The 19,551-nt window shown below is 35.7% G+C and overlaps 1 protein-coding gene and 1 long non-coding RNA gene across 7 annotated transcripts; one reads left to right on the top strand and one right to left on the bottom strand.

Annotated features, from left to right (window-relative positions):
• The first annotated feature begins 133 nt into the window (after positions 1–133).
• Positions 134–3,743, top strand: LOC110821895 (phosphoinositide binding protein). Of its 6 annotated transcripts, XM_088208149.1 has the most exons (10): positions 134–825; positions 917–1,167; positions 1,278–1,343; positions 1,531–1,599; positions 1,758–1,805; positions 2,154–2,526; positions 2,912–3,076; positions 3,173–3,222; positions 3,379–3,436; positions 3,511–3,743. In XM_088208149.1, coding segments are annotated over exons 1-10 (1,314 nt in total). In that variant the 5' UTR covers positions 134–824. The 6 variants fall into 6 exon arrangements, with proteins under 6 accessions (XP_088064275.1, XP_088064276.1, XP_021907549.2 ...); XM_088208150.1 differs by lacking the exon at positions 1,758–1,805 and having other exon boundaries at positions 135–825; positions 2,109–2,526; XM_022051856.2 differs by lacking the exon at positions 1,758–1,805 and having other exon boundaries at positions 140–825.
• Positions 1,928–3,604, bottom strand: LOC110821897 (uncharacterized). The gene is made up of 2 exons (XR_015813517.1): positions 3,469–3,604; positions 1,928–2,511 (listed from the first exon to the last, which is right to left on the bottom strand). It is a non-coding gene; the product is annotated as an uncharacterized LOC110821897 (long non-coding RNA).
• Positions 3,744–19,551: the final 15,808 nt, after the last annotated feature.

Below are 19,551 nucleotides of genomic sequence, written 5' to 3' on the forward strand. Positions count from 1 at the left end.
TTACTTATTTAATTAAATTTATTTTTTAAATATTTAAATATAATTTAATTATTTCATTTTTTGCTTGTTTAAAATAAATTGAAGACATTAGAAATTAAATTATAACTAAAATAATATTAGAATTTAAATTATATCAACTGTCAAAATTTAAAAATTAATTAGTAATTTTACTGAAGATAGTAACCTTCTCTTTGCCATTTTCTAAAATTAAAACAAGAACATAGCTACAGAGTATAACCGCTATCAGCCATCCAATAAAAATGAATCTGAGCAGTGTACAAAATACATATACATGTATAGACACAGACATATATAACATAATTGATAAAAGAAGAGAGAATCATGAGATCCCTCTCCACTGAATCGTTGTACCATACATTCCAAAAATTAATGAAAGTGTTATTTTTATGGGGCACGTGTGGGACATTTGAGTTTCTGGTAGTGAACTTTGGGTTATGATAAATTAGCCAATGGATATAATATTTGCTACTTTAATCATTAGGTTGAATGATGAACTGGTAATGGTGACAGAAGAAAAACCTTGTAATCATGAAACCCGCCGCTCCTGAAATCCCATTTCCTTCTCTTTTATGCATGAAAGAAATATGTAAATCAACCCACATGCATTCTTTCTTTCATCCCCTTCACATTATTCTTCTTCCAGTAAAGAACTATGTAAATCACCCTCTGTTAAATACTCACTGTTTCTTCTTCCCACTTCAGCTTTGGTGATCTTTTGATTCCACTTTCTCTGTTGCAACCAGAAAAACCCTAAAAATAGAAGAATCTTGGCTCGGCCAAATTAAGTAGGAGTTGAGTGGAACAGTAAGCTCTTCATTATGATGATTAATTAAACTTCATTTTCCAAAGTAGTAAAAAGAAAATAATTGCTTTTGTTGGCTGCTTGTTGTGATAGTGAGCTCATGCAATGCAAGGAGCACAGTGCAGAGGCTGGAGAACATAGATGAAAATGGCCCTGCGAGTTGGAGTAAGTCAGAGTTTTGTGCAGCACCTGAAACCCCAGTTGAGCCCATGGAGTTTCTTGCAAGATCTTGGAGCCTCTCAGCTGTGGAGCTCTCTAAAGCTCTTTCAAATTCCCACGTTTCTGATCCCAAAAACCTTGACATTGGGGCAGGGGATGCCAGCTCCATGGCTTCAAGAGAATCTGTAAGATCCATATATACTTGATTTTTACTTAATTCAAAGATCATATAGAAAAATTTGTTAGTAACAAGAGAGAGATTCAATTATAACAAATAGTTGCTTCGCTTTTACAGCTGCTTCAACAGTTAACTACTGGGAGTAACCATGCAATCTCTCTGAGGGATAGTGAAGAAATGAAGGTAAATTCCCCCTGTTCTATTTTGTTTCCATCCATGAATTTCCCTCGTTCTAACATTAATTGGAAAAAGTTCTATTTTGGCATGTGTATCTTCCTTAAGTTAAAATTAAAACACTCAGTAAATATAAAATAATAATTACTCTGATTACATTATCACTATTAATTCCATCAACTGTATAATCCGGCAGGAATTACTTTTACTACATCAAGCACTTAATCCAGAACTCCTTCCCAATCAGCAACTGCTCAAAAATGGGGTAACTAAGTCCAAAAACCTCATCTCAATCATCAAGTATTTGTTAAAGTTACAACACTAGCCAACACATAATCTTTATTTGACCAAGTTTATTATCTAATAAGTCATTCACTATTTTATCTAGTTCTAAACATTCGGTTTTGGTTTTCTATTTTTTAGAGATTTGTTGAAGAACCGTTAGCGAATGAGTTAGTGACAGAGAATAAGGTAACATGACTGATTAATAGAAAAATTAGTGGCAAAAAACATGACTTGGTTAGTAGATAAGTTAATGGCGGAGAATAAGAAAACATGTTTTGGGGGTGGAGAAATTAGTGATAGAAAGTAAATGAACATAACTTTTGTTTACATTGATTGTATACCTATATAAGACAGTTATCTGCATTAAATGAATTCATTCCTTTGTTACTTCACTTTTTATTTTATAATATATCTTTCACTGAGTGTATTTCCTTTTTCCTCTCTGTAATATATATTTTGTTGTAATTCTTTTGTTGTGTTTCTCAACAGTATTGTAACTGCTGCAGCATCGTTTCCTTTCTTACTGCTCTGCAGCTCTACAGGAGCATACTGGGAGGGAGAACAAAGGGGAGATCTCTGAAGGATCAGAAGGAAAAGAAGAAGCAGGAGATGAGAGCTCACAATGCCCAATTGCTTGCAGCTGTATCTGTGGCTGGGGTTGCTGCAGCAGTTGCAGCACTTGCTGCCTCAAATGCAATGTCAGCAGAAATGACAGCTTCCCACCAGAAGACACTTTCCAAAATGCCAACTGCAATTGCATCTGCTACAGCGCTTGTAGCATCTCATTGCATTGAGATTGCAGAGGATATGGGAGCTGATCATCATCAGATCTTAAAAGTTGTCAACTCTGCAATCAATGCAAGAACTAGTGGAGATATCATGACCCTAACAACTGGAACAACAACAGGTAATGAGCACTTGCAACAGTTATAAATTCTGTCGATCCAAATGTTATGCAAGTAGGTAAATTAAGTGAACAGAGAGTGAAGTAGGAAAAATAAATGACGAGAAAAATATACGTAGTTCAGCAAATTATGCCTAGTTCTATAGGAATAGGAGGGATGAATCTTGAATTCGTTATAGAAGAACTCTGAAGATTATAGATGCAATCTCTTTTTTAATCATACCTACTTTACATTCAAATCTCATGTCTTGATACAAAAACTAGAATAGTTCAGCAGGGCCAAAGTTGACTAAGAAGATCAGAAACTTAAAAGCTTTTTTTTTTTTTTATCTAAAGATGCTATCGAAAATGGTGAGTGCCGAGTCCTAATTAAACAAACTAATTTCAGCATTGGGAGGAGCTGCCACCTTAAAGTCAAGGCTGCAAAATGTGTATGGGATTACAACCTCTAATCTAGTCAAAGAAAAGGAAGAAGAGGATAGTGAACCAAACATGTCAAAAGCATTGAACTATGTCTCTGTAGGTGGTGAACTTCTCAAACGTACAAGGAAAGGTATCTACTGCCAGCATAAAACATTCTTATTCTGCTCACTACTATATATCGGAATTACTTGTCGTTGATACTCACTGATGCATTACATTGATGTAGGAGATCTTCACTGGAAGCAAGTATCATTCAACATTAATTCAAATTGGCAGGTAAAGAAGTCGGCAACACTGAACAAATCCATGTGATTATTTCATTTAAAGGAACAAATGTAAAATGGATATGTCCAGTGGGAAATAGTACTTTCATCTTATTGTCTATTGAATATATCAGCTATTGGTATAATAAAAAATCATGAATAAAAGCAGGTGGTAGCTAAAATGAAAAGCAAGCACATAGCAGGAACATTCACCAAAAAGAAGAAGTGTAAGCTAAGTCAAACCCAAATTCCTTATTACCTGTTTCTGCACCAACTTAGTTGCGCCACACTGGACTTGCAGGTGTAGTTTCTGGAGTCTACTGTGACATCCCAGCATGGTCTGGAAGGGAGAAAGAACAGAGCAATGAACAGAGAGCATACTTCGGGATAAAAACAGTAGAGAGAATAATAGAATTTGAATGCAAAAACGATGATGATAAAAGGATGTGGATTGAAGGGATTCAATACATGCTGAACTATAGTGGTAATGGGATCCAGTTTACTAAGACAATATTTGGATTGCCAGGAAACTAGAGTTTAAGTTAAGCAAGGATGGGGACGCGTATATTCCAAAATTTCTAGATAAATATTGTGTGAAGGGTAAGAATTCATATAAAAGCTGTCAGTAATATGCAGACTGAAAAGAGACTATAAAAGGGGATCATGTCATTCTGTCAAGCTCTCTTATGGGAAGACATGGATGATAAAACTATACAACATCATCTAAAAATTAACCCTTCATAATAGTAAGTTTGCTAAGATGGGCTTCCCCTTATATAATAGTTTTTTGTGATTTCTTTTGCTTTAACAAGGCCATATTAGCTAAGCAAGTATGACAGGTAACTGCAAACCAGTATTCACTTGTTTTTAAAATTCTACAAGAAGATTTTCTGACTACTTCTTTGGGACATTGCCCTTGTTATACACGGCAAAGTTCCCTAGTGGGTAGAGAATTGCTGAGGGATTGGTTGAAACGGCGGATAGGAATGACTGTGAAGTAAAAAGTTGGGAGGAAAATTGGTTGCCAAATCAAACTGGAAACAAAATATCGTTTCCTCGGCCATTGCTTACACCAGCGGACAAGGTTACTGTACTACAGGAAAAATGTTCTTGGTTGGAATAACAAGTTGATCCACCAACTATCTTTACCGAAGAAAGCACCGGACATTGTTTGAATACCTTTAAATTAAAGGCTAGCACCCAATAAGCCTACGTACAAGTATGAGCAGAATGGATGGTACATGGTTAAATCCATTTGTATAAGGGCCTGGAAATAACAACTAGCCTCCTGTGTCGCTTCCTCAACTTGTGGCTCTATTATTGATCAGAAGAAACTTTGGATTGAAAATAATGTGCCAAGAGTTAAAAAACTTGAAGCAGAAACTAGTTAAAGACTTCAAATATATGCTTTATGTGTTAGGAGTCTAAAGAAACTGTTGATCATCTATTTGGATTATGTGTATATACTGTTGAGTTTTGAATAGAGATAAAATTAATTGTGTAAATTAATTCAATTCTAAATTAATTAATAAGAACTAATAATCATAATTCTAAGTCAAATTTGTACATAATAAAGTCAAAATAATAAGTAAATAATAATCGCAAAATTAAGTATATGTAAGATTTTACGTGAAGAACCTTTTATTGTGAAAGAAAAAATTACAGATTAAGCTCCAAATTAAATCAACTATTAATGAAAATAAGTATAAGATAATACACAAAGAATTAAATCTAAAATAAAAAGAACAATATTTTTTTTGTGCAGAACTAAAAGAAAAAAAAAAGGAGGAAAAAAAATTAAAATTAAACTTCCCTAAAGAAGGACGAAATTGCAAATGTCAGACGATTATGTCACAAGGGAGAGAGAATAGAAGCCACCTATATATATGTATATATATAAAATAGAAGCCACCTATATGTATGTGTATATATATATATATATACTTCCTTTTATCCTCTTGCCGCACAACCTCTCTTCTCTTTCTCTTTTAAATATGTTTTTTTGTGTGCAACACATATATATATATACCCCAAAAACACTTCGGCCCTAATTCTATTTTTTCTTTTCTTTTTAATTACTTAGGCTGGATACATAATGAACAATCTCCTCTTCCAACCCATGAGGAGACGTCCACCATACATTGCTCAATGTCCAATCAGTCCCACATTCTTGGTGCAAGACTAATGCTTGTCACGAGTCAGTACCTTAGTCAATATGTCAACTAGATTTTTATCAGTGTGAATCTTTTTCAATAGCATATCTTTATTATTCACCGCATTTCGTATCCAATGGTATCTCATATCAATATTCCTTAGTACAATAATGATATATGATATTCTTACTCAAATCTAGAGTACTTTAACTATCACAATTCATCACATACTCATATTGCTTTAAACCCAACTCTTCGAGAAATCTTTTCATCCAGAGCATTTCTTTACCTACTTTAGTCAAAGCTACATACTCTGCCTCAGTTATAGATAAGATAATACTTTTTTACAATTTAGATTGCCGTGATACAGCTCCCCCTGCAAAAGTAAACACATACCATAAAGTAGACTTTCTGTTATCACGATCACCTGCCATATCTGTATCTGTATATCTCTCTAGAATTGGTTCTGAACCTCTAAAACACAAACACATATTAGAAGTACTTCTCATACATCTAAAAATTCATTTTACTACTTCCTAATGACTCTTACTAGGGTTAGAAAGAAATCTGCTTACCAAACCAACAACATGAGCATTATCTGGTCGAGTGCAAATCATACATACATTAAACTCCCAACTGCAAAGGAGTAAGGAATGACTGACATTTCTTCTTTTTCTTTTTGAGTAGCAAGACATAATTTCTTACTAAGTGTGAAGTGGTTAGCAAGTGATGTGCTAACTGGCTTAGCATTTTTCATATAAAATCTGTTTAGAACATGTTTAACATATCTTTCTTGTGACAGCTATAACTTTTTAGTTTCCTTATCACGTGTAATCTACATACCAAAAATCTATCGTGCTAGTCCCAAATATTTCATATAAAAAAAGTAAAACAATTTTTTTTTTCAAACCACTAATCTCTGAAGTATCTTGTCCTATTATCAACATATCATCAACATAAAACAGTAGAATGACAAATTTACCATATGAGAATGTCTTGAAGTACACATAATGATTTGCATCTATTCTTGTGTAGCCATGATTGACCATGAAAGAATCAAATTTCTTGTGTCCCTATCTCGGAGCCTATTTCAATTCATACAAACTCTTTTTCAACCTGCAAACCATGTGTTCTTTCCTTTTGACTTCAAATCCCTCTAGTTGATGCATGTAGATTTCTTATTCCAAGTCACCATGAAGGAATGCTGTTTTTACATCCAGTTGTTCTAGGTCAAGATCTAAACAAGCAATCAAACTAAGAATTACCTGAATAGAGCTCATCTTCACAACAGGAGAAAATATCTCATCAAAGTCAATTCTTTTCTTCTGATTGAAACTTTTTACTACCAATCAAGTCTTATGTATCTCCATCACTAGCTTCTCACCATCCATCTTAAGCTTGTATATCCACTTATTTTTTAAAGATTTTCCACATTTTGAAAGTTCAACTAACTCATGAGTATTATTATTCTTTAAAGAGCTTATCTTTTCTTTCATTACTTTCAACCATTGAGTCTTTTCTTGATGGTTTTAAACTTCTTCAAAGCTTTTTGGCTCCCCCTCTTCAATAACTGTAATATACTCAGAACTAGGATATCTGGTAGAAGGATGATGTGTTCTAATCGATCTTCTAAGTTGAGGTTCTTCTGTAACCTGATATGCAAGGGGTTGCTCCTCATGCTCAACATCATCTGGTGCTGACATATTATCAAACCCTTGATCATCACGTAACTCTTCCTCATCTGTGGCATCTCTTATTGAAGGAGAAATTAGTGCATGAAAAGGAGTTTCTTTACTTATAATCTTCTCCGATGTCTTAAAGTCTGATAAGATCTTGTGCTCATAAAAAATTACATCTCTGGACCTGACGACTTTCTTTTTTACTGGATCTCATAATCTGTACCCAAATTCTGTATCTCTATAATCCAGAAGAACACATAAAACTTTCATGTCATCAATCTTCTATCTTTGTTCCTTAGGTACATGCCTAAATGCTTTGCAGCCAAATACTTTCAAATGAGAATAACTGATGTCCTTTCCAGACCATACTCTTTGAGGAATATCAAAATCTAAAGGAGTTGATGGAGATCAAAGCATCACGTAGTAGACAGTATAGAGTGCTCACCCCAAAATGGTTTTGGTAAATTAGCCATTTTCAATATATATATATAACTTTTTCAAGGGGGGTTCTATTTGTTCTTTCAGCTACATTATTATGCTGAGGAGTACCAGACACTATCTTCTCATGTCTAATTCCATGCTATAAGCAGTAATTCTCAAACTCCTTTGAAGTGTATTCACTATCATTGTCATTGCGAAGATACTTTAAGGAAGTTCATTTCTCTCTTTTCATCATGATATGAAATTACTTAAAATATTGAAAAATTTGATCTTTTGTTTTCAACACAAACACCCAAACCTTTCATGAGACATCATCAATAAAAGTAAAAAAATATCTGTTACCTCCAATTGTTTCCACATCAATAGGACCACACACATCAGAGTAAACTAATTCAAGAACATTCTTTTTCTTTTCAGATGAACTAGTAAAAGAAATTATATATTGTTTACCATACACACAATAATCACAAGGGTTTAGACTCATACATTTTGCAAAGGGAATAAGTGACTTCTTTGCCAAAATCTGTAATCCCTTTTTACTCATGTGAGCCAGCCTCTTATACCACAAGTCTGGTAAAACATCATCTTCAGCTACATCCTATACTTCTAATAGTATTCGTTTGAGTCTTGTAAAGTATATGACACAATTTACCTCTAGCAACCACAATCGAACCTTTAGTGAGTTTTCATTTTCTACCACCAAATAAATTGTAATAACCATATAAGTCAAGAGCATTAGTAGAAATCAGATTAAGACGTAAATCTAGTACATGTCGCACGTTCTTTAGAGTCAATATGCAACCAACATCTATCTGCACACAAATATCACCAATACCCACAATGTCTATGTAGCTGGTATTACTCATCTTCACTCTGCTAAAATTTCCTACTTTGTACATGTAAAGACATCTATTCTGGGTGTAGCATGATAAGATGCTGTAGAATCAACAATCCACTCAGTATCAGAATCGGTGACATGGCTATGATTCTTAATAAATGAAAGTATAACCAGTTCTTCACTGTCATAAGCTACAGTCGTAGTAGTATTCTGATCATCTATCTTTTTCTGATTTTTCTCACTATTATGTTCCTTTTTCCAAATCCTGCAATTTCTTTTCATATGTCCCTCTTTACCACAATGATAGCAAATGAACTTTCGTTTCACATGTGATTTACTTCTGGAGTTATAGCGCCCCTTAGGACCTTTACTTTTATTTCTATCTCTGTTCTCTGTTGTTGTAACAAGTGCCTGTGAAGTGTTGATACCCATATCATTTCTTCTAGTCTCTTCATTGTGTAGACTATTTATTACCACAGGTAAAGACAAAATGTCATCTGGAACAGAATTGCTAAGAGATACTACTAAAGTTTTCCAACTGTCTGGCAAAGAACTCAAGAGCAATAACACCTGTAGTTCATCATCTAAAGTCATTTTTATTGTGTTTAACTCATTTCAAACTCTTGAAATTTACTTAAATGTTTTGCAAGTAATTGTTTATCTCTTAGCTTCAGATTAACAAGCTTTCTAATAATAAAAGTCTTATTCCGAGCATTTTTCCTCTCATATATATTTTGCAATTTATTCCACAAAACCTGTGCATTTATTTCTTTATTTATTTAATGGCAGACACTATTATCTACCCATTGTTGGATAGTTCCTACAGTCTTTCTATGCGTCTTCTCCCAATCATCATCTGATTTTTCCATTGGCTTAGCAGTTCTCAATTTAATTGGATTATATAAATCCCTACAATAAAGAAGATCTTCCATCTTTGACTTCCAAATTGAATAATTTGAAGAAGACGATTTTATCATAGTAGCAGCAAATCCCTCTATCCTAATTCACACAATTAATCTTAGACCCCAAGTTAATCAATAAAAGTAACCAGTCAACCAAGTTCTAATACTACTTGTTGGATCCCGAACAGAGAGAAAATTAATTGTGTAATTAAGTCAATCCCAAATTAATTAGCAGGAACTAATAACCATGACTCTAAACCAAATTGATGCACAACGAAGTAAAAATAATAAAAGATAATAACCGTATAGTTAAATAAACACAAGATTTTACATAAAAAATCATTCAGTGTGAAGGAAAAAATCATGAGTCAAGCTCTGAATCAAATTCACTATTAATGAAAATAAATACAAAGTAATGTACTAAGAATTAAACTTAGAACAAAAAAATTAACTTTTTCTTTTTGCTGAACTAGAAAAAAAAAAGAAAAAAAAAATCAAATTTAAACTTCCTTTAAAAAGGAGGAAATTACTGATGTCGGCGATGATATCACGAGGGAGAGAGAATGAAAGCCACCTATTTTTCCTTATCTTGGCAGCCACTCACAACTTATATATATAGTTCTCTTATTCTTCCTTTTCTCTTCTAGTCGTACAACCTCTTTTCTCTTTCTCTCTTAATCTGTTTTTTTGTGTGTGCAACACACATATATATCCCCCAAAAAAATTGCAGCTCTAATTTTTTTTTCTTTTAAATTACTTATTTGCCCTTTTGGGCTAGATACGTAACCAACATATACAATGGTTATGTGAATGATTAATCGTATTTAAAGTATCTAGTATACACTTCGTAATTTTTATGCATGGATTACTCATGTTATGGCTTCTCCTAAGTTAAAATATTTTTTATGGTTCCTCTATATTTTATGGGGTATTTAATAAAGTCGATGTGTAACACCCAGACCCAGAAATTTGGCCCGGGATATTTTTTAATTTATAAAAAATATATATAAATCATTAAATAGTTAATTTAATTTAATTTTGTAGAATTTTTGAGAAAAATAGAATTAAGGGTTAAATTAAAAATAATTTTGGAAAAAATGGGTGAAATTGTGAATAAAGGGGAGTGTTTTTGAAAAAAAATAAAAACATGGTGTAAAATTGCAAAAAAAAAAAGTATGGCCACAGCAGCCATGGTGAATCAAAACATGTTGCGTGGCGGACACGCTGACATCAACTCCACACGGGAGGCTACGCGAGCGATCCGACAGTTCAGATTGCATCTCGTGCGCACAAATAGCCCAGATGCATTCTCTATTCAGATGCGATTAGAAAAATGGGATTGATCATGATGGACGACCTAAATTCGTCCACGTAATCGGCCTAAACAAGAAATTATCAAACAGTTTTCCTCACTCCACGTCGACTCGAACGGGCGGCTGGGATCAGATGAAGAGGGGTATTTAAACTCCTCGTCACAAAAAATAAAAAATCTAGTCAACAGAGGAGCAACCGGAGAAGAAGAAGAAGTTCAGTCGAGGAAAGAACTAGATACCGAAGAAGGAGGCTGAGCACCGTCATCGTTCACTAGAGCCACCACCAATGCCAAAACAAGTATTTTTTCCTCATTCCCCCTTGGAATTCAATCCTGAATCTCCCTATGCCCATATCGGAGTCAAAGGGCCGACAGGTGAGCCGAAAACTACGGGCAAAGCTCAGCCGAACCACTGTGACCAAAATCCAAAAACCTCTTCCACGACTCTTTTTTCGTTTCTCGTTTCTTTCGATTTTCTGATCATTGTGTTCCTCGTCCTTTTCTGGTGCAGGTTAGCTGAAGGAGAACCCCTGTCATGAAGGAGGAACAACAAAGTTGCCACACCTAGAGACTTTCTGCTCGTAGGGTTTTACTTTTTTGTTTTTTCTAGCCAACCAAGGCGAACCGCTGCCATGAGCAGTAGAGCCAGTAGGGGAGCACGACGATGTTGCTGTGTAGAAACCCTAAAATTGGTTGAAAAAGTTTTAAAATGCCTATTTGGTTTTTTGTGATATTTTTAGATATGTGACGAGTATTTTAATTTTCGCAGGAAAAATTCAAAAAATTCAGGGACTGCTAGGAGGCATAGTGGAAAGTACAGTATTTCGGACTGATTGGGGTTATAATCTCTACTCTTTCTTCTGTTACGGTAAATTAAAGTTTAATAATCAATAACACTCTATTTTGTTACAGGTCACTACTGAAACCGAAATCGTTCAGTGTATATTTGCCCTAGTTTACCATTTATTTTCTCCTATATTGTCTAAAACGCTTACTATTATATTCTGTGTTTTAAATTACTATTTTTAATTACTTTCTCGGTTATTTAGTTATCTAACTATGTAGCCCTCATCTATTGGCTCGTTTTGCAATAAATGTTTCAATTATGTTTTCTTTATTTATGTATTATCTCTTTATATGACTAATTGTTGATTTATAAATATGATATATTGGTACATAATTCGTGATTAGTCGATGATGTAAATCTATGTATGGAAAGCTTATTGGGTATCCTAGAAAAAGGTGGACGGACCCAGTATATAAGGAAAAACCTTATCGTAGATATTACCTCAATCGGACGGGGTTGAGAAGTCTTAGACCAGAAGGGTTTGGGAGATATGGTTCACCCTCATATCGGATGGGGTATCGAGGCAATGGTATGTTTGAAGCCCATTATCGAACGGAGTATGGGGACGACCGGTTAATTGACAAATTTGGATATTGGATTCACGCGTAAGGGGACATCCCTATGGATCTCCAGAGGTAACGGTAATCAGGTAAAAAAGGTAAGTTGCTATTTTTGCTCATTTGGATATGAAATCACAATGTCATTTGAGTTATTGTCTTCATAAGTCAATTTTGGGAACTCATAACGGTAAGTATGGAATAAATGATTTTATGTTAAATGAATTTACCTAAACTAATGGCTATATTAGTTGTTTTATAATTTTTACCGATATTCGATTTTCTGTATTAATGATTAGAGTGATATTCTTACTGAACTAGTGTAGTTCATCATCCTGTTTAACCATTTCAGATCAAGAAGACCAAAATCCGGATCCTGAACAGCAGGAGCGTTGCGAGTAAATGTAACCTCCCGGACTCCATCAAGGTTGCCAGTGGAGGTTCACCCCATAGGATTTTAGTTTTATTTCTACTTCTGTTATTAACTTATTTAAAAGGGACATTTCAATATTCCTATTGGACATCATGCTCTACTGTGTAAGGAATGTAAACCTCTAATTATTATTTGCTTATGTTATTACAATATATATTCTTTTCCTTAAGGTTTTGAACTTTTACAGTTGGTATCAGAGCCGTATTCCTTGGAACCATTCCTTATACAGAGATTTAAAAATATTAGAATATAACCCGACACTCAACCCTCTATTATAAAATACACGTACAAGAATATGAAGAGAGAAAGACCCCCACTAAATCGAGTAGCCCGGAATGGATCGTTTAGAGATGATGCCAATCGACTCTTTGAGAGGCTGGAGAGATTTCTCTCTGCCTAGCAGGCCCAAGAAGAAAGGAGGGAGTTACCTGATCCTCCACTCTTGCCACAGTATGAGCTACCCCTACAACGAGAAGATCTAGTGCCACCCCGATATAGCCTTGCTCCTCCATCATATCATTTGGCACCGCCATAGGGTCATCCAGCCCCTCCCCAACATAATCCAGTCCTTCTTCTATGGAACCTAGTTTCACTCATGATGGATTCAAGCTACATTAAGAGGTACAAGAGACTAAACTCATCTACCTTTATAGGGGCATCCTTTTTCGAAGAGACCGAATATTGGTTAACATATACAAAGAAAGCCTTCGTAACTGTTGGGGTGGTTCCCAAACAGAAGGTTGTACTTGCCACCTACATGCTCGTGGATGAGGCATATCGCTGGTGGCTGCTAAAGTAGGCCACCCTACCTGTTCCAGTTACTTGGGAATAGTTCATGGTAGCCTTCAATACAGAGTACCTCCTAGAGCATCTTTAGCATTTGAAAGAAATGGAGATTGCACACTTGATATAGGGTGAGATGACAGTATCTGAGTATAACCAAAAGTTCTTAGAGTTGAGCCGGTATTCTCCTGAGAGCATGATGGATGAAGGTAGAAAGATAACGAAGTTTAAATGAGGCCTCCGCTCTAAGATCAAGTAACAGCTGTATGTATTTGAGCTCAGCACCTACTCAGCAATCTTGGCCAATGCACAATTAATAAAGAGGAACCTTTGTATCTTCCCTTTAGTAGTGAAAAATTCTAGGCCCCCAATCTCACACCACAGACCAACATCTACTGCACCAATTCAACAGAAAAAGAGACTTAGGTCGGTGTCTCAATCTCCTTCTCAGGCTCTAGTAGCAAGACGTGGCAGGACTTGCCAGTACTGTGGTAAGAATCATGGAGATCGACTTTACTATTACCTCAATAATACCTACCGCATATGTGGGAGTGCCCAACACTATGCGAGAAAGTGCCTGTGAAATTAGAATCAAGCAAGACCTCTCATCTAGGGCAGAGCTTACACCCTCATCCAGCAGGATGTTGAAGTCAATCCGGAAGTGATTAAGGTACGTACATTATCTATAATCACCTTGCACATGTTTTGATTAATACTGGTGCTTCACATTCTTTTGCCTTACATGTTTTTACAAAAACTTTGAATGTTTTACCTGAGAGTCTTGATTATGTGTTATTTGTGTCTACTCATGGGAATGAGACACTACTAGAGGAGGTCATATATAAAGCTTGTATCATAGAAATAACAGATAATAAATTGAGTGTAGACCTGATAAAAATAGACAAGGGGGATTTTGATATAATTCTGGAGATGAAGTGGTTAGCGGTGTATCACACCACCGTAGTCTGTTTCCATAAGAAGCTTGTAGTCAATCTTCCTAAAGAATAGTCATTCACAAATTAATAAAAATTTTAGATATTATTCGCTCATGACAATTGCATTATTTATATGATATTTTAACTCGATTGTCTTTTCCACATTAGGAAAACCTAAGAAAGAAGTTTGTATTCAAGAGATACTTATGGTCCGAGAATTTTTGGGTGTATTTCCTAATGAAATATTCGAATTGTCAGTAGATAGAGAAGTCAAATTTACCATAGACCTTTACCTTGACACCCAACCCATCTCAATATCCCATATCGTATGGGTCATATAGAGATGGAAGAACTGAGAAAACAGATTAAAAAATTACAGGATAATGAGTTCATCCGACACAGTGTATCTCCTTGGGGTGGCGGAGTGACGTTTGCAAGGAAAGGGGATGGATCCTTGAGATTGTATTATAGAGGATTGAACAGAATCATAATCAAGAACAAGCACCCCATCCCCCCCAGATTGATGATCTTTTCGATCAATTATATGGTGCTCAAGTTTTCTCCAAGATAGACTTGCGTTTAGGTTACCATCAGGTAAAGATCAGGGCAGAGAACATTCCCAAGATAGCTTTAGAATTAGATACAGATACTATGAGTTCTTGATCATGTCTTTTGGGCTAACCAATGCACTAGCCATTTTTATGAATGTGATGAACATAGTTTTTAGGCGATTCCTAAATCAGTTCGTCATTGTGTTTATTGATGATATCCTGATCTATTCAAAGAGTAGAGAGGAACACATTCATCACCCGACTCAGGTTTTACAGGTTCTCAGAGAAAAGAAGTTGTAGGTAAAATTAAGCAAGTATGGATTTTGTCTTGAACAGAGTACCTTTATGGGGCATATAATATCAAGAAATGAGGTGTTAGTGAATCCTTAGAAGGTTGAAGCAGTACTTGGTTGGGAAAAATTGACTTCGGTTAAGGAGATCCTTAGTTTCTTAGAAATAACATGATATTATCGCAGGTTTGTAGAAAGATTTTTTAGTATAGTTGCTCTATTGACTCGACTTACAAAGAAGAATATTAAGTTTGAGTAGAACGAAGATTGCGAAATGAGCTTTATAGAACGCAAAAAGTGGTTGACTACCACACTCATTTTGGCTCTAACGAGTGGGACAGATGGATACACAGTGTACAGTGATGCCTCCTACATGGGGTTAGGCCGTGTTATGATGCAGCATCGAAAGAACATAGCTGATGGATCCAGACAGCTGAAGAGTCATGAAAAGAATTACCCCATCCATGACTTAGAATTTACCACCATTATCCATACCTTGAAAACATGGCACCACTATTTGTATGGAGAGATTTTTGAGATTTATACAGACCATAAGAGTTCAAAGCATATATTCATTCATAATGATTTCAACATGCGTCAGAGGCATTGGATAGAGCTCCTCAAGAACTATGATTATAAGATTTTTTATCACCCCAGTAAGGGTAATGTGGTAGCCGACGTACTCAGCAAGAAAAGTACAGGTATGTTGGCTCACTTAATGGTTACTGAATGTAAGATAATAGAGGTTGTGCAATAGATACGACTTTAGGACTTGAATAGGGTTACATATCTGGCCCATATAACTGTCCAATCCAAACTAATTCAGAGAATAAAGGAATCCCAATTGACCGATTCTACCCTAACAGCTCTCATGAAGGATACAGAACAACGAGTAAACCTAAAATTTCGAGTCTCTGCTAATGGATTGCTCAAGTTCTAGGATCGGGTGTATGTCCCATATGACAGTAAACTAAAAAAAGATACCATGACAGATGTTCATAACTCAAAGTTCACCATGTATTCCGAAGGTACTAAGATGTATCAAAATACGCGATTCCAGTTTTGGTGGAGTAGGATGAAAAGAAAAATTACTCATTTCGTCTCCAAGTACCTTGTATGTCAATAGGTTATGGTGGAGTATCATTGTCTAGGTGGGCTACTTTAGTTATTACCGATCTTGGAATAGAAATAGGAACATATCATTATGGATTTTGTAACTGGATTGCCTAAGGCACACTCGGGACATGATGTCATTTAGGTAATTATCGACTGGCTCATGAAATCCTCTCATTTCTTGGCTATCAAAATAACCGATCACTTAGATAAACTAGCAAGAATTTATATATGGGAGATACTAAGGTTATATGAAGTTCTGGTAATAGTGATATCTGACAGAAATCTCAAGTTCACCTCTCGATTTTAGTCTAATTTTCAACAAGTAATGAGAATGAACAATTCGCACACTGGAGAATATGCTTAGAGCTTGTGTTCTGGACTTCGGAGACTATTAGGATGCTCGTTTGGCCCTGATAGAGTTTGCATACAATAATAGCTACCAAGCAAGTATCGGCATGACCCTGTATAAGGTATTATATAGCCGACCCTATAGGTTGTTGATATGTTGGGAAGCGGTAGGTGATTGAAAATTATTTAGCCCAGATCTTATAGAGGAGACCATAGCTAAAATAGTTAAAATCAAGAACATCAAGACAACTCAGAGTAGGTAGAAGAGTTATGTGGACACTCGGATGAGAGATTTAGATTTTGAGAAGGGCAATCAAGTGTTTCTTAAAGTCACCCCCTTTAAGGGTATCAGTAGCTTTGGTAAGAGAAGAAAATTAAATTCCTAATTCATTGAACCGTTTGAGATCTTGGACATGATTGGTACGTTCGTCTACAAACTAATACTACCTCCAGAGCTATTGAGACTCCATAATGTGTTTCATGTGTTTATGCAATGCAAATATAGCTCAGACCTCTACATATTCTGTTTTATAAGCCACCTCACTCTAGGAGGATCTATCCTTTGAGGAGATACCAGTAGACATTTTGGACTGAAAGAGCAGAGTATTTCGCAACAAAGAAATTTCATTCGTCAAGATCTTATGGCAGAATCAGGCAAGAAAATAGGTCATTTGGAAGCTAGAATCTGACTTTAGAACCCATTACCCCCAACTGTTTGACTATTGAAAGAGTGACAAATTTGAGGAACCAATTTTTTTTTAAAGGGGAGAGTTATAACACTCAGACCAAAAAATTTGGTATGGGATATTTTTTCAATTTATAAAAAATATATTTAAATAATTAAATCGTTAATTTAATTTAATTTTGTAGAGTTTTTGAGAAAAAATAGAATCAGGGATGAAATTTAAAATAATTTTGAAAAAAAGGTGAAATTATGAATAAGATGATTGTTTTTGAAAAAAAAATTAGAAAGAGGGGGTAAAATCGTAAAAAAATGGTCACGTGGGATGACCATATCAGTAGCAACGACGAACCAGAACATGCTGCGTGGCGGACACATTGACATCAGCTCCACACGGGAGGCCACTCAGATCATCTACATGTTTGGGTGATCCGATGGTCTGGATCGCATCCCGCATACACGAATGATCCAGATGCATTCCCTCTTCAGACGTGATCAGACGGACGGGATTGATTGCGATTAACGATCTAGATTCGTCCATGCAATCAGCCTAAACAGGAAATCATCGAATGGTTCTCCTCGCTCCACGTCGACTCGAATGGGCGGCTGAGATCAGATGGAGAGGGGTGTTTAAACTCCTCTTCGCAAGGAATCAAAATTCTAGTTGATAAAGGAGCAACTGGAGAAGAAGAAGAAGGGTGACCGGAAAAAGAACCAGACGCTAAAGAAGGAGGCTGGCCATCGTCGTCACTGCACCAAAGCCATTACCGACGCCAAAATAGGTATTTTTTCTCCATCTGGCTCGGGATTCAATCCTGAATCTCATTATGCCCATATCAGAGCCAAATGGCTTATGGGTGAGCCGAAAACTACGGTAAAGCTCGGTCGAGCTACCGCAGCCAAAACCCAACACCCTCTATGCCGACCCCTTTCCCGTTTTTCATTTTTCTGAATTTTCTGACCATCATGTTTCTCGTCTTTTTTTGGTGCAAATTAGCCGAAGGAGAACCTTGACCGTGAAGGAGGAACGGTGGGGTCGTCGTACCCAGAGACCTTCTGTCAGTAGGGTTTAGATTTTTTACCTTTTCTTACCAACCAAGGCCTCGTAACTTGGTTTTTACAGGTTTACGTGCGAAGCTGGCAAAAATTAGCCAAAATCGACCGAAAACAGCCAGACCAAAGTGAACTACCGCCATGGTCGGTAGAGCCGGCGCTGGAGCACGGCAGTGCTACCGTGTCAGAACCCTAAAATTAGCCAGAAAAATTTTAAAATGCTTATTTTGGTATTTTGGGATATTTTTGGATACGTGACAGATATTTTATTTTCTGTAAAAAAAAATCAAAAAATACAAGGACTGACAGGAAACGCTGTGGAAAGTACAGTATTTAGGACACTGATCAGGGGTAAGAATCCCTCACTCTTTTCCCTGTTACGATAAATTAAAACTTAATAATCAATAACATTGTATTTTGTAAAAATTAAAAAAACTTAAAAGTTAATTACAGGTCATTAGTGGAGCCAGAACTAGTAATTGTATATTTGCCTTAGTTTACTATTTATTTTTTCTTATACTGCCTAAAATGCTTACTGTTATATTGTGTGCTTTAGATTACTAGTTTTAATTGCTTTCTCGATTATTTAGTTACCTAACTGTGTAGTCTTTATCTGTTGGTTCGTTTTGTAATAAATGTCTCAATCATATTTTTTTTATTTATGTATCATCTCTTTGCATGACTGATTGTTGATTTGTAAATATGAGATATCGGTATGTAATTGGTGATTAGTCGATGATGTGAATTTATGTGTGGAAAGCTTAATGGGTACCCTAGGAAAGGGTGAACGGACTCAGTACATAGAGAAAAACCTTACCGTAGACATTATCTTAGTCGGATGAGACTGATAAGTCCTATACCGGAAGGGTATGGGAGATATGATTCACCCTCATATCGAACGATGTATCGAGATAATGGTATGTTTGGCGCTCATTATCGGACGAGGTATAGATACAGCCGGTTAATTAACAAATTTGGATATTGTATTCACGCGTAGGGGAACATCCCTATAAACCCCTAGAGTTACCGGTAAGCAGTTAAAAAAAGTAAGTTGCTATTCCTGCTCACTTAGATATGAAATCACAATGTTATTTGAATTATTGTCTTCATAGGTCGATTTTGGCAACTCATAACAATAAGTATGAAATAAATAATTTTATATTAAATGAATTTACCTAAATTAATGGCTCCATTAGTTATTTTATAATTTTTATCAATATTCAATCTTTCGTATAAGTGATTAGTGTGATATTCTTACTGGGCTAGTATACATCATCCCCATAGTTAATAATTTCAAATTAAGAAGATTAAGATCCAGATCTTGAACAGCAGGAGGGTTGCGAGTAAATGTGAGCTCCCGGACCCCATCAAAGTTGCAAGTGGAGGTTAACCCTATAGGATTTTAGTTTCATTTCTGCTTCT

Source organism: Carica papaya, chromosome 7 (assembly GCF_054855325.1).
Source record: "Carica papaya isolate Zhongbai chromosome 7, ASM5485532v1, whole genome shotgun sequence".
NCBI lineage: Eukaryota > Viridiplantae > Streptophyta > Magnoliopsida > Brassicales > Caricaceae > Carica > Carica papaya.

Bases quoted from the DNA above. Each gene is read 5' to 3' on its own strand.
- LOC110821895 (XM_088208149.1), top strand. The intron at 1,168-1,277 runs GTAAGATCCATA...TCGCTTTTACAG, and splicing joins CCATGGCTTCAAGAGAATCT to CTGCTTCAACAGTTAACTAC. The intron at 3,077-3,172 runs GTATCTACTGCC...ACATTGATGTAG, and splicing joins TCTCAAACGTACAAGGAAAG to GAGATCTTCACTGGAAGCAA.